This window comes from Trichechus manatus, unplaced genomic scaffold (assembly GCF_000243295.1).
Source record: "Trichechus manatus latirostris isolate Lorelei unplaced genomic scaffold, TriManLat1.0 scaffold00016, whole genome shotgun sequence".
Taxonomy (NCBI): Eukaryota; Metazoa; Chordata; class Mammalia; order Sirenia; family Trichechidae; genus Trichechus; species Trichechus manatus.
Window position 1 is genome coordinate 4,193,793 of NW_004443952.1, and position 12,458 is coordinate 4,206,250.

Consider the following 12,458-nt stretch of genomic DNA (forward strand, 5'->3'; position numbering starts at 1 on the left):
TCCAGAGCCTGTGATCTTATGCAGCATGCATTATTTCCTCCTGTGGAAGCATAGATGAGTGCCTAGCTGATACAGGGATCAGGGATGCTTCCAGAGCAGGGGATGGGGTAGGCTGGAGAGTGCTATTCCAGGCTGAGGAAAAGCATCCCTGAAGTCTTTTAATTAGGAAATAGCATAGTATATTGGGGGAAACATAAATATTGGATCAGATTTAAGATATAGGTACAAGGAAAGCAGTGAAAAGGTAAGACCGGAGAGAAAAGTCGTGCCAGGTCACAAAGGACCTTGTGTGCCTGGCTTCTGAAGTCATGTTTTACCCTTGGGTGGGAATTAGGAGCCACTGAAAGGCTTTGAGCAAGGGAGGAGCATGGTCAGATTCACAAGTTAGAAATACCACCCTGGTAGCCATTTGAAAAGTGGCTGGGGGAAAGAAAGCCTGGAAGTGGGGATTCCAGTTAGGGGCCTGTTGGACAGTCTCTTTATGTCCCAGAGGTTGAGTCTCCACCTTTTTCCACCCTGCTCTGTGCCCTGGAAGTCTGGCCTGTGTGATTCATTTCGCTCGGGCACCCATGGGTGTTTGGTTAGGGTTGGCCAGTCCTAAGGACCTGCAAAAGATCGGAGGGTGGACAGAGTGAGGTTGGGACTTTTATTCTCCTGAGACCCTCCATGCTGGGCCATGTGTTGACAGTGACTAGGTAATCTATTGAAGGCCATAGCTCCTGTCTGGCAGCCCTTTCCTCTGCCTATGGCTCTTTCTGGATTTAATCACTCCTCTCTGTATTCCTTCAGGCCTAGGGTGGTGACAGCTGCCTGCTGTTGACAGTCCTGGGGTGTTTCACTATCCCTTTGTGATTTGCCTTAACCCTGCCCGAATCTTTGTAAATGGTTCCTTCATTTAACACTTCTCAATGACTGCTGAATGTGCCATCTCTTTCCCAAGGGGACTTGAGTGATACTGAGCCATTTGCATTAGTCCCTAACCGAAGAGACAAAGGTTTGAATTAAGGCAACCACAGTAGAGATGAAAATGAGGGGGGTGTATTTGAAATATACCTCACAGGCCCACTCAGGATGACTGGAGGCTAGAGCAAGTTGCTGCTGCATAGAGTTGACTGCCCATGAGTGCTGGAACAACTAATGGCAAAGGTGCTTGAAATCAACATCACTACCTTTCATGACTCTTTCTGCCTAGGTGGTGAACTCATTGTACATAATGTCTGCTTTGCCCCAGTGAGGCCCAAACCATCAGTAAACTCATCCCGAGTTCTCTCTGGCCTTCTGCAAATAATCTCCTGGAGGGTCAGCTGGTGCTGTGGAATCAGAAGGCGGGTTAGTTAGCCACTTGGGAGATGTTACCAAGATGGCAGGTGATCAGATGAGCTGCTTATTTTCATAATGACCTTCAGGAATTAAATAAAAATACAATGAGTGCCATAGATTAGGAAGAACAAGCCAATTAAAAGCACAGTACGCCTTCGGGATTTTCTTATTTCTTTTCCAGGAGGCTGAAAAGCGTCAGTGGCTGCTGAGGCAGAATGGCAGTCTACCCAGAATCACTGATGAAGCTTGATCCTCTCACTTGGCATTAGCAGGGTGGTTGAGGGGATTTGAGCCTGTTGAATATTTCACGAGTTGCAGCCCATGGGGGAAGAAAAATGGAAGGTGAAAAGGCAATCCCTCTGTTTCTTTATGATTGCAAGATAAAACTGAGCCATTCGGGGTGGGAGGGAAGCAGGCTGGAGTCAGCCTACGGCCAGAAGGCATGGTACCAATTCTCCCACTTTAATATCTGCTGTTTCATTTTATATTCATCATGTCAGCATAATCTGCCTTTATGGGAATCGTCTTGGTTCCCGACCAAATGCATTTAGTCCCCCTTTTGCTTTAAGTTTGATTGTAATATGACTTGAAGACTTCAATGAAATGTTTATGTGGAAGGACTAGGGGAGAGAAAAGGGAAAATGCAATTGGAAAATCAGTCAGCGGGGAATTTCAAGAGCTGGCCTTGGTCATGCTACTATTTCTTTGACCTGTTTTTAATGGACACAGGACTGGCTTTCTGATCAAGTGTACTCTTCTGCTTCTCTACCATATGCCAAATAAAATACGCACTTTATCACCCGGCTTTCAAAACCCTTCACTCTGCATCTAAACGACATATCTGACCTGACATTCTGCCACACTCTGACATGCACACGAGGCTTCACTGCCTGAGATACCCACTCTCTTGCCAATGCTTAAGCCTCTTTCTGTCCTCCAACAGTCAACATATGCCCATCCTCTGCGGTGCTCATGCCACCACCTTTTTCCACCTTTTTGGAGTAGGTATTGGTCTCTACTATGGGTTTAATTCTGCTCCTTGAATTGTACTCCCCCCAAAATATGTTAAAGTCCTAACCCCAGGTATCTGTGAATGTGACATTGCTTGGAAATAGGGTCTTTGAAGATGTTAATCAGTTAAGTTGACAAGAGGTCATATCAGAGTAGACTGAGTCCTAATCCAGTATGACTGGTATCCTTATAAAAATAGAGAGATACAGAGAGAAGATGGTCATGTGAAGACAGAGGCAGAGATTGGAGTGATGCATCTACAAACCAAGGAATGCCAAGGGTCGCCAGGACCACCAGAAGCTGGGAAGAGATGAAGAAGGATCTTCCCCTAGCGTCTTCAGAGAGAGCATGGCCCTGCTCACATCTTGATTTTGGACTTCTAGCCTCCACAGCTACGAGAGAATAAATTTCTGTTGTTTTAATCCACCAATTTTGTGGTACTTTGTTACACAACTCTAGGAAACTAATACAGTCTCCAAGCTAGCAGGGTCCTCTCCCACCTTGAGTTCCCAGTAACCCTTTCTTTAATTCTCCACATTCTATTCTTTAATACCTCTACCATCTTATTATGGATAAGTGTGTGTGTGTGTATTCATACTCAGCAACTCAAGAATTATTTATTGAGCATTTATGTGCCCAGCACTTTTCAAAGTACTTGAGATAGGGCAGGGAATAAGGCACACAAGGTCCCTGCTCTCCTGGAGAGACAGACAATAAATACTTGTCCAAGGAAACACATGAGGTAAATTTCTAATAGTGATATATGCTATAGAATGTTTTTGTAAAAGGAATATAATAGAGAGTGGACGTGTGTGTTGAGAAGAGTGTTTTAGCTAGAGTGGCCAGGCAAGTCTTCTGTGAGCAGGTGTCATTTGGACTGAGACAAACACCAAGGAGACTCCATCCTGTAGCTCTGGGAGGAGAGTTCCAGGCAAACTGGAAAGAAAGTACTTATGCTCTGAGATGAGAGGGAGCTGGACCTATCTGATGAACAGTTGTAAGTCCTGTGGGTTTGGAGCACATGGGGAAAGAGCCATGCTAGAAGATAGGCCAGATACTGCAGTCTCATGGCCAAGAGAATGGAGGGTGTCCACATGTGTGAGTGATGGCACAGATGATAGAATTGCTGCTACTAAAGGATGTGAGCTTCCTGGAGGCAAGGCAGTGTCTCATTTCACTCCTTTTTCTGAGCTCCTAAATAATGCCCGGAATCAAGTAGGTCCTCAGTAGTGTGTGTTGAGTGAATAAATAAGCAACTAAACAAATAAATGAATGAATGAATGAGTGATAAAAGCTGCTTGCTTTCACTAAAATGGTTTTCTTTTTGAGATTCTTGTGCCCTCCCCTACCCCAACAACAGTTTCCTTTCTTTGTAATAGAGTAAGTCCACAACTATTTTCTGTGACTCAATATTTGCTGTGTTTCACACACTGTTATTATCATTTAACGTTTACTGTCTGCTGACCGTGCACTCATCGCTGTAGCAAATAAAGAGCTCAATCTAGTTTTGGTTCATGGGCTGATTTAGTCCAGGAAAAGGAGACGTTTAAGAGCAACTGGCATAGTAGAAATTGCATGTACTGGTAATCCACTGGGTCCAGCTGTGTACAAATTCACTATTAACCTTGGCAAGTCACTAACTCTTGATGACTCTCTGTTTTCTAATCTGGAATTAGGAAGCAGGAGCCTCTTTAATGGTAGCATTTCAGGCACAACCTGAGGAGAGCCCCAGGAGTAAGGAGCCAAATTTCCACAAGTCTCCCTCAGCTTACTCTGCCTCTGTTTGTGCCAGGCTGTGTCACCCAGAACGTGGCCTGCCTTGGGGCTTTCTCCTGGTGCTATTCCAGCATATCTCAGCGCATTAAGTGCCTAGCCAGGCAGCAGCACATGGGCCCTCCTTCTTGAGCTCCTAAATTAAAACCAGTTGCCGTTGAATTGACTCCAATTCATGGTGACCTATGTATGTCAGAGTTGAACTGTGTTCCATATGGTTTTCAGTGGCTGATTTGTCAGAATTAGATCGCCTTTCTTCTGAAGCACCTCTGGATGGACTCGCACCTTCAACTTTCTGGTTAGCAGCCAAGCATTTTAACTGTTTGCACCACCTGGGAACTCGTAAACCAGATGCTGTTGAGTCAGTTCTGACTCATGGTGGCCCCATGTGTGTCAGAGTTGAACTGTGCTCTCTAAGGTTTTCAATGGCTGGTTTTTGGAAGTAGTTTGTCGGGCCTTTATTCCGAGGCACCTCTGGGTACACTCGGGCCTCTATCCTTTTGGTTAGAGGTTGAGCTTGTTAATCATTTACACCACCCAAACCCCACCAAAGACACCACTGCCATAGTCGATTTTGACTCATGGCAACCCTATAGGACAGAGTAGAACTACCCCATAGGTTTTACAAGGCTGTAAATCTTTACGGAAGCAGACTGCCACATCTTTCTGGCTGGTGGGTTCGAACTGCTGACCTTTTGGTTAGCATTCAAGTGCTTTAACCATTGTGCCACCAGAGCTCCCTTACACCACCCAGAGACTCCTAAATCAATTGCCATCAAGTCGATTCCAACTCATAGCAACCCCATGTGTGTTAGAGTAGAACTGTGCTCTGTAGGGTTTTCAGTGGCTGATTTTTCATAAGTAGATAGATGTCCAAGGTGCCTCTGGGTAGGCTTGAACCTCCAGTCTTTCTGTTAGCAGACAAGCACGTTAACAGTTTGTACCACCCTGAGACACCTGCTGCTGAGTTAGAGACAACTATTTCCAGAGGCAGCTCTCAGTCCTGGGTTCCCTGGGTCTCTGGTTCTGGGCTTCATGCACTGAGAGAAAAAGGAATGAGGTGCTGAGAAAGGCCATTTACCATAATGTCTTCACCTTGCCTTGGCCCAGCTGGCTGCTTGCCAGAGCAGCTACTGCCAAGGCTTCAGTGCTGAGGCTGGGAGGTAGGATGATGTGAGGGAGCAGATTACCCCAGTCCTGGAAGGAAAGAAGGTGCTTGGGAGAGCCCTGCTTTTCAATAGGGCACCCAGCCAGTTCCCTCTCCCTAGGCATAGTAATGAGTTGGCAGGGCTCTTTGGGGCCTATGTTCTGAGTGCTGATGAACTTCTGTGATTATCTTCAACCCTCCTCAACTATTGGTGCAGCAAGGGAAGTCCAGGAATGTTTTCACTTGGATCAGTCACTTCCTTTGTTCCAGCCCCTTTGTCTTTACTTGGAATGAGGTAGGAAGCCATTGGAGGGTTTTGAGCAGAGGAGTGACATGAGCTGACTTAAGCTTTGGCAAGGTTCCTCTGGCTTCTGGGTGGAGAATAGACAAAAGGTGCAAGGGTGGAAGAAGAGAGCTAAGTCAAGAGTTACATGCAGGCAAGAGAAGTCCAGGTGGTTGCAGTAGAGGTGCCGAGAAGGGTTGAATTTTGGATCAATTTGGAAGGAGTTGCTGATGGTTTGAATGAGGAATGAGAGAGAGAGTGAGCAGTCAAGGATGTCTCAAGGTTTTTTTCAGAGCATCTGGCAGTGAATTAGATCCAGTTATTATTAATAATAATAATGATAATAAATATATATAGCTAGCTTCTTTAGCACTTATTAAATGCCAGCCTAAGGACTTTCAGTCGCGAACCTCAAGGAGTTAAGAGTCTATTTGGAGTGGATGATACAAGAATAATTAGTAGAGTTTGATGAGCAAACATCATCTTCTCATCACTCCAAAGCCTGACTTCTTTTATTCATTGTCACCAGATATGATGGGACTGCAGTGAGGCATGGGGAGAACTGATTGAATAAGGAACATTTCTAACTCGGCTTGTCCATCAATCCTCCTCAAGTTTGTGTGTGCATGGCTATGAGGTCTTTTGGGGCTGTAGGAATACTGTCTCCAGGACAACTCCATGTCTTAGGAGTGGGGTTCAAAGTTTCAAGTCTTAGGCACTATTTACAATACTTGTCTACTGATTAATTGGCCCTGTCTCCTGTAGTAATTTACTTGAGTGTAGACTGAGTAATTCACCAAGAACCCCACCATCCTTTCATTTATTCATGAGAGGCACTGAGTAGTCCTTGTCTTCCTAGGACGTTTCCGGGAACATGATCTCTTTAGTAGAGGGCACTGGGAAATATGTATATGATCCCAGTGCAATGACACTTTTGGTGCCTTATGCTATCACCCTTCTTACCTAATAATGAACTATACTGGAGTCATAATGTTGCATGGTAATACTATTGAAATGATAATTATTTTTAAAAGTATCTACAGAGGGAAAAGCTGAATAGGGACAAAAGTTAGAAACCTCACATCAGGAGACCCAACTTAACAATTTACTAGAAATTCCCAACTTTCCATTCATTATATAAGAATATTAGGGTATGCCAATGATTTTTCAAATATTTTGAAGCCACAGAAACCTTTTTGCCAAAATTCTTTTGCTTGGGAGTGTAGTATATAAGCTACAAAAAATGGAGCTACTCTGACTGAAGCAGAAGAGAGACCCAGAAGAACCCTTGCCGAGCTCCCTTCCCATGCAAGGTGACCTTGAGACATGTCTGTTGGGCCCAATGCTCTCTTGAGCCTTCGCAGCTCTGAGGTTCTGCAGTTTTGCCATGAATACGTCCATCTCAGCTTCTAAGGAATTTGCACCCTGAACTTGCATTCCTCTCACAGATTTCCTCCCTTGCCTTCTTCTAGTTCCATGGCCGCAGAAGAATGTTAAGTGCTTTCACCCACTTGCTTAGTTTGATTCCACTGTTTGACAATAATGAATTACCGTATTATGCATGGTGTTATAAAAAGGGCATCAACTTTGACATCAGACAGGCCTGGGTTTAAGTCCTGCTCTGCTACTTACTAGCTCCGTTACTTGAGGACACATCTTGGCCACAGTTGACCCATCTATAAAATAGAAGTGATGATCCCTGGCTTATAGACGTGATGTAAGGAAAGGTATCTGGCTCAAAGTAAGTGCCTTCTGAGTCCCTGAATACCCATGGCTCCTTCTCTCCCTCAAGTACCAAGGCCAGGCATGCAGCTCACTGGCACCTTGGGTCTTGTTTTGCAGAGATGTCTGGCACAGCGGCGGACATCTCGCTGGTACACTGGAGACAGCAGTGGCTGGAGAATGGCACCTTGTACTTCCACGTCTCCATGAGCAGCTCTGGGCAGCTGGCCCAGGCCACCACCCCCACGCTTCAGGAGCCCTCGGAGATTGTAGAGGAGCAGATGCACATTCTTCACATTTCCGTGATGGTGAGTGATTGGGGATGTGATAGGGGGCCGGGTCGGGGGCAAGGCAGAGAGACGGAGGGGGTGGTGGGGGATTGCCAGCAGATGGAGGGAAAGAGCTGGCCATGTATGAGAGGTTAGAGTGATAAAAGGAGGGTCAGATGGATTCCATGGTGTCACTTGGACTGATGCAGACACGTCCATCATCTGTCAGCTGTGACAAACTAATTGTGCTTTGGAGAAGAAAATAAAGGGTCTCTAACTCTTTGGCATTTTGGCCGACATCTCTGGGAATTGCTGTTTAACATCTGTCATGTGCTTGGCCTGCCTTGTTGGGGGCCGAGGTTCAGTGTTTCAGAATATAACTGGCCTTTCCAGGAATGACTGCACAAACACAATTGGAATGGGGCTGCCCTTTCCGGAGTGCCCTTGATGTACTAGCTGCTTTAACCTTCACAACAACCCTTGCAGTGTATATACTGTGTGGTGGCCCTTGGAGCTGGGCTGTGGGTAGTTGTGGGATTGCACATGGCAGCCCCTCCATTATGCTCAATATATAGTTGTGAATACTGAATCAGAGGAGCTTGCCAAGGTCACATAACTAGTAAGAAACAGAGCCCTCTTGGGTATCTGAACCCAAGCAAGTCTGGCTACAAAACCTGAACTGTGTCCTCTATCCTTTGTTTTCTCTCAGTGAAAGAATTTATTGAGTATCTATCAGGTGTCAAGCACTGTGCTGGGCCCCTTTATGGGCATTATACCATTGTTCTGGCACTAGGCAGGCATGATGTTAGGCATGTCACCTCCATGTTAGAGATGATGTTGTGGACATAGAGGTGACATGGCCTTCCACCTCTGTTGGCCTCCAATCTAGAGCTTTCTCAGAGAGAGCTGCTAGGGCTGTAATCACTTGAGTGGTAGTCTAAAATGGTTTCTTTAAAAAGCTGTGGTTAATTTCTTAGCATGGTAGATAGAAGAAAACAAATTCAGTACGCAAAAGTACAGGGTCTAATGGGTTCGAGAAGAGATCTGATAATAACAACACCTGACACCCCCTAATGCTTTTTACTCCTCAAAGCCACTCTTACCTGATTTTCTCCTTCAGCACAACCCTGCCAGATATATGAGGGTAGAAACTGTTATCCCCAGCTTATGTATCAGGAAGACATGGCTCAAAGAGGTGAAGCACCTAGTATAAGGCCACACAGAAAGGTGGGGCTACCTCCTCACCTCTTCACTGATACCTTCATTCAACAGTCAACACATAGTTATTGAGAGTCTACAGTGGAGCAGACCTTTGGTTTTGGTCTCTGTTCTTCTTGTTCATCTGCAAGTAACACCCTACGTTAGACATTCTGATTAGGGCTGAGTAAGAGCTTGGAAGTTTTCTCTTTTTGGAAAAACACACACATAGCCCAGCCAGACAGCAACGTTAATTTTGGACCTAACGCATGCTTATCACGTGGAGGAACAAATCAAGGCCTTTGTGTTATTCATGGAATGAGTGTGATAGACTTTTTTCATATATATATTTAGCGAATGATGCAGCCACACGCCCAGCCAAATGGGTGCCTGCATGCTAACTTTTAGGTTGCAAGTTTATAAGTACCATCTCAGGGTACTTACTGAGTTTTTCATGGGGCATGTGGCTGCTCTTGTTCTTTTATTGTTTGAGAGTTAGACTCCATTTTGACTAATGTGTATTAAACATATTCTGTGTTCTGGGCACAGCATTTACTTACATATATCCCTTTCTGTAACTCAGTAACCTAGGTAGTATTATCTTGATTATAAATGAGTCTCGAATGGGTTTTCTCTGCCTGCAGGCCCAGTGTTTCTTCACTGTATCACAGTGCCTCCCCAAGGAGTATAGACCTTCCTCACTGTGACGGTTAATGTTTTGTGTCAACTTGGCTAGGCCATGATACCCAGTATTGTAATTGTCCTCCATTTTGTGATCTGATATAATTTTCCTACACTTTATGGTATTATGTAATTATGTGTTATAAATTCTAAACATCTATGTGTTTATGAGACAGAATTAGTGTGAGGTGTATCTTGAGTCACACCCTTACTAAAGGGCTTGACTCAAGTCACAGCCTTACTCACATTACACCCTGACTCAAGTCACCACCTTGCTCAAGTAAGGGGAGTTTCCTTGAGGGTGTAGCCTGCATCCAATATATATAAATGCTCTGGCAAATCTCTCTCTCACTCTGGATGCTGCATCCAGCTTGTCATCATCTGACCTCTGGTTCTTGGGACTTGATCCAGCAGCCTGCTGGTTGACCTCCTGATTCTGGGATTCACAAGCTTCTGCAACCCTGTGAGCTAGCAGCCTACTGACTGACTGACTCGCCAGCTTCTGCAGCCCTGTGAGCCAACAGCCTGCCATCTGACCTGATTTGTCATCTTCTGCAGCCCTGTGGGCCAGCAGCCTGTCATCTGACCTGCTGATTTGGGTTCGTCAGCCGCTGTAATCACACATGAGTCAGGAGAAGCCTCCAGCCTGATATCTGACCCATAGATTTGGGACTTGCCTGCCTCCACAACTATGTGAGCCATTTCCTAGATAAATCTCTTTATGTATATATATATATATATATATATATATATATATATATATATATATATATATATATATATATATATATATATGCTTCACTGGTTTTGCTTCTCTAGAGAGAACCCAGCCTAAGACACTCACCTTTCCTTTCTGCTCAGTAAGTTTGGTTTGGGAAGAAGAACTCACTAAGACCTAGATGTCTGAAAGTCTGTAATTCAGGATTTGCCTCTGTGAGTAGAAGTTTGGATGTTCACAACTCCAGACCATTCCTGCCCACCTGCTGAAGTGGGCATCGACTCAGTGGCAATGAGTTTGTGCCTTTTTTTTTCAACTGTAAAATGGGGATTATACAAATACTTACCTTGTAGGTACATCAAGCACTCATATCGGAGGAGCTTGGCACATAATAGTTTTCATAATTAAGGGCGTTTTAGTTGAAAAGTTTGATATGCACTATTTATTACAGCCTTTCATTTCATAAATGGATAAACTGAGGTCAAAAGATAGGCTTGGACTTGTCCAGGATCCCATGGCCAGTCAGTGGACTTGGCCTGGAATCCAGGCATTTCTGCAGCTCAGACCTGGACTTACTGTTCTGCCCACAGACAATCCAGCAAGAACAAAAGAGTGTTTGTCTTTTTTCCCCCAAGCAGTCATTCAAGATGGCATCAAGGTGACTGGGATCTGTCTCACCATTTCACAGATGAGAAATCTGAGACTCAGTGAGTTTAACTGAGTTGCCCAAGTCTCCATGGCTTGACACAAAGGCAGTTCTGAGACAAGGCTTTTTCCAAGACTAAAACCTTATGCCACATGGCTGCTCATGACATCACGGTTCTGACTCGGCCCACTGTCCCATGTTTTCATCTTTGGTGAAGATCCTGAGATGGTTTGTGAGAAGATCCAAATCATCCAGTAAAATCTTAAATAAATCTAGCGGCCAAGATCAATGGTACCCTCTCCCCGTTTCTCAGCAGAAATACCCTGCCTGCCCAGGCAGTGAAGCCAACTTCTGCTCAGCCACCAGAACCTGCTACAATCCATGCCCGCTAGAGGGGATCCAGCATGCTTTTTAGGCTTGTTAAGTCCAGAAATGAGCATCTGCTTTGTCCCAGAAGGTTGCATCATCTGTTACTATCCCAAAGAGCGATGCAATGAAGAGGTACTCAGTGAACCCCAGGCCAGAAAAAGAGAATGGACGGTCATCTTTTCTAGTCCTCTATCTCAGCTTCAGTTACTCGGAGCAGTCACATGCCCTCCTTAGTTGCACAGGTGGTGTGGTGCAAAGAAGAGAACAGAGGTTTGGAACTTAGTGGATCTGGCTATGAATTCAGGCTCTCTTACTTCCTGCTTCCTGACAGTCTTGCCCTGGCCAAGTCCTTTTACCTCTCTGAGCCTCACTTTCCTCATCTGTGAAACAAAAGTGATTATACCAATCCTAGGGTTTTGTTGACAGGAGTAGGAGAAGTTGCTGTGAAGTCGATTTTGATTCATGGTGATTCTATATGTGTCAGAGCAAAACTGTCTTCCATAGAGTTTCCAATTGCTATGATCTCTTTGAAGTAGATTGTTAGGCTTTTCTTACTGGGAATCTTTGGGTGGACTTGAACCACTAACTTTTCAGTTAGTAGCCCACTGTTTAACCATTTGTGCCACCCAGGCACAGTTAATATTACCATTGCAGCAATGTTTAAAGGACTCCAGTCTAGGACTAAGAAGACATTGGGTTTTGTCTTATTTTTGATGCTATTTTGCTGTTCTAGACAATCACAATACCTAACATTTATTGAATATTTACTGTATGTCAGGCATTGTTCCAGATTTTTTTATGCATTATCATTTTTAATCCTTACAATCAATCTTAAGGTGAACTCTATTATTATGTTCATTTCATAGCTGAGGAAACTTAGATGTTTAAAAATAGCTATCTGTGTGACCTTGGTTACCTAAAGGTTAAATGGTAAAATTAATATTTCACTCTGTATGGGCTGACCCCAGAGCCTCTGCACTTAAACTGCACAGCAGACCACTACTGTCTTCTCTGTGCGCTAGTTCTGGCTTAAATTCTCAGATTTCATGAGTGAATTCTTAGACTCCCCCGTTCATGGAACCTATGAAATATATTAAGGGGGTTTATGACTTGGAAGTCAACTCCAACATTGATAATGGCTCAATCCCTAGCTTTATGACCTTGGCCAGATCAACTTGATCATCTGTAAAACTTGGATAGTATTTCCCAACACTTAGAATTGTTCTAAGTAGCAAATGAAGTCACTTATGCAAATGCCATGCACAATGAATATATACATATATATATATATATATATATATATATATATATATATATATATA

The 12,458-nt window shown here is 44.2% G+C and overlaps 1 protein-coding gene across 2 annotated transcripts in view; it reads left to right on the forward strand.

Annotated features, from left to right (window-relative positions):
- Window positions 1-12,458, forward strand: part of ASTN2 (astrotactin 2) — a 1,034,049-nt gene that overhangs the window by 146,703 nt on the left and 874,888 nt on the right. For both annotated transcript variants that reach the window (XM_004372122.1, XM_004372123.2), the window contains exon 2: window positions 7,377-7,564. In XM_004372122.1, the coding sequence (XP_004372179.1) occupies window positions 7,377-7,564 (188 nt within the window). The remainder of the gene's footprint in view (window positions 1-7,376; window positions 7,565-12,458) is intronic.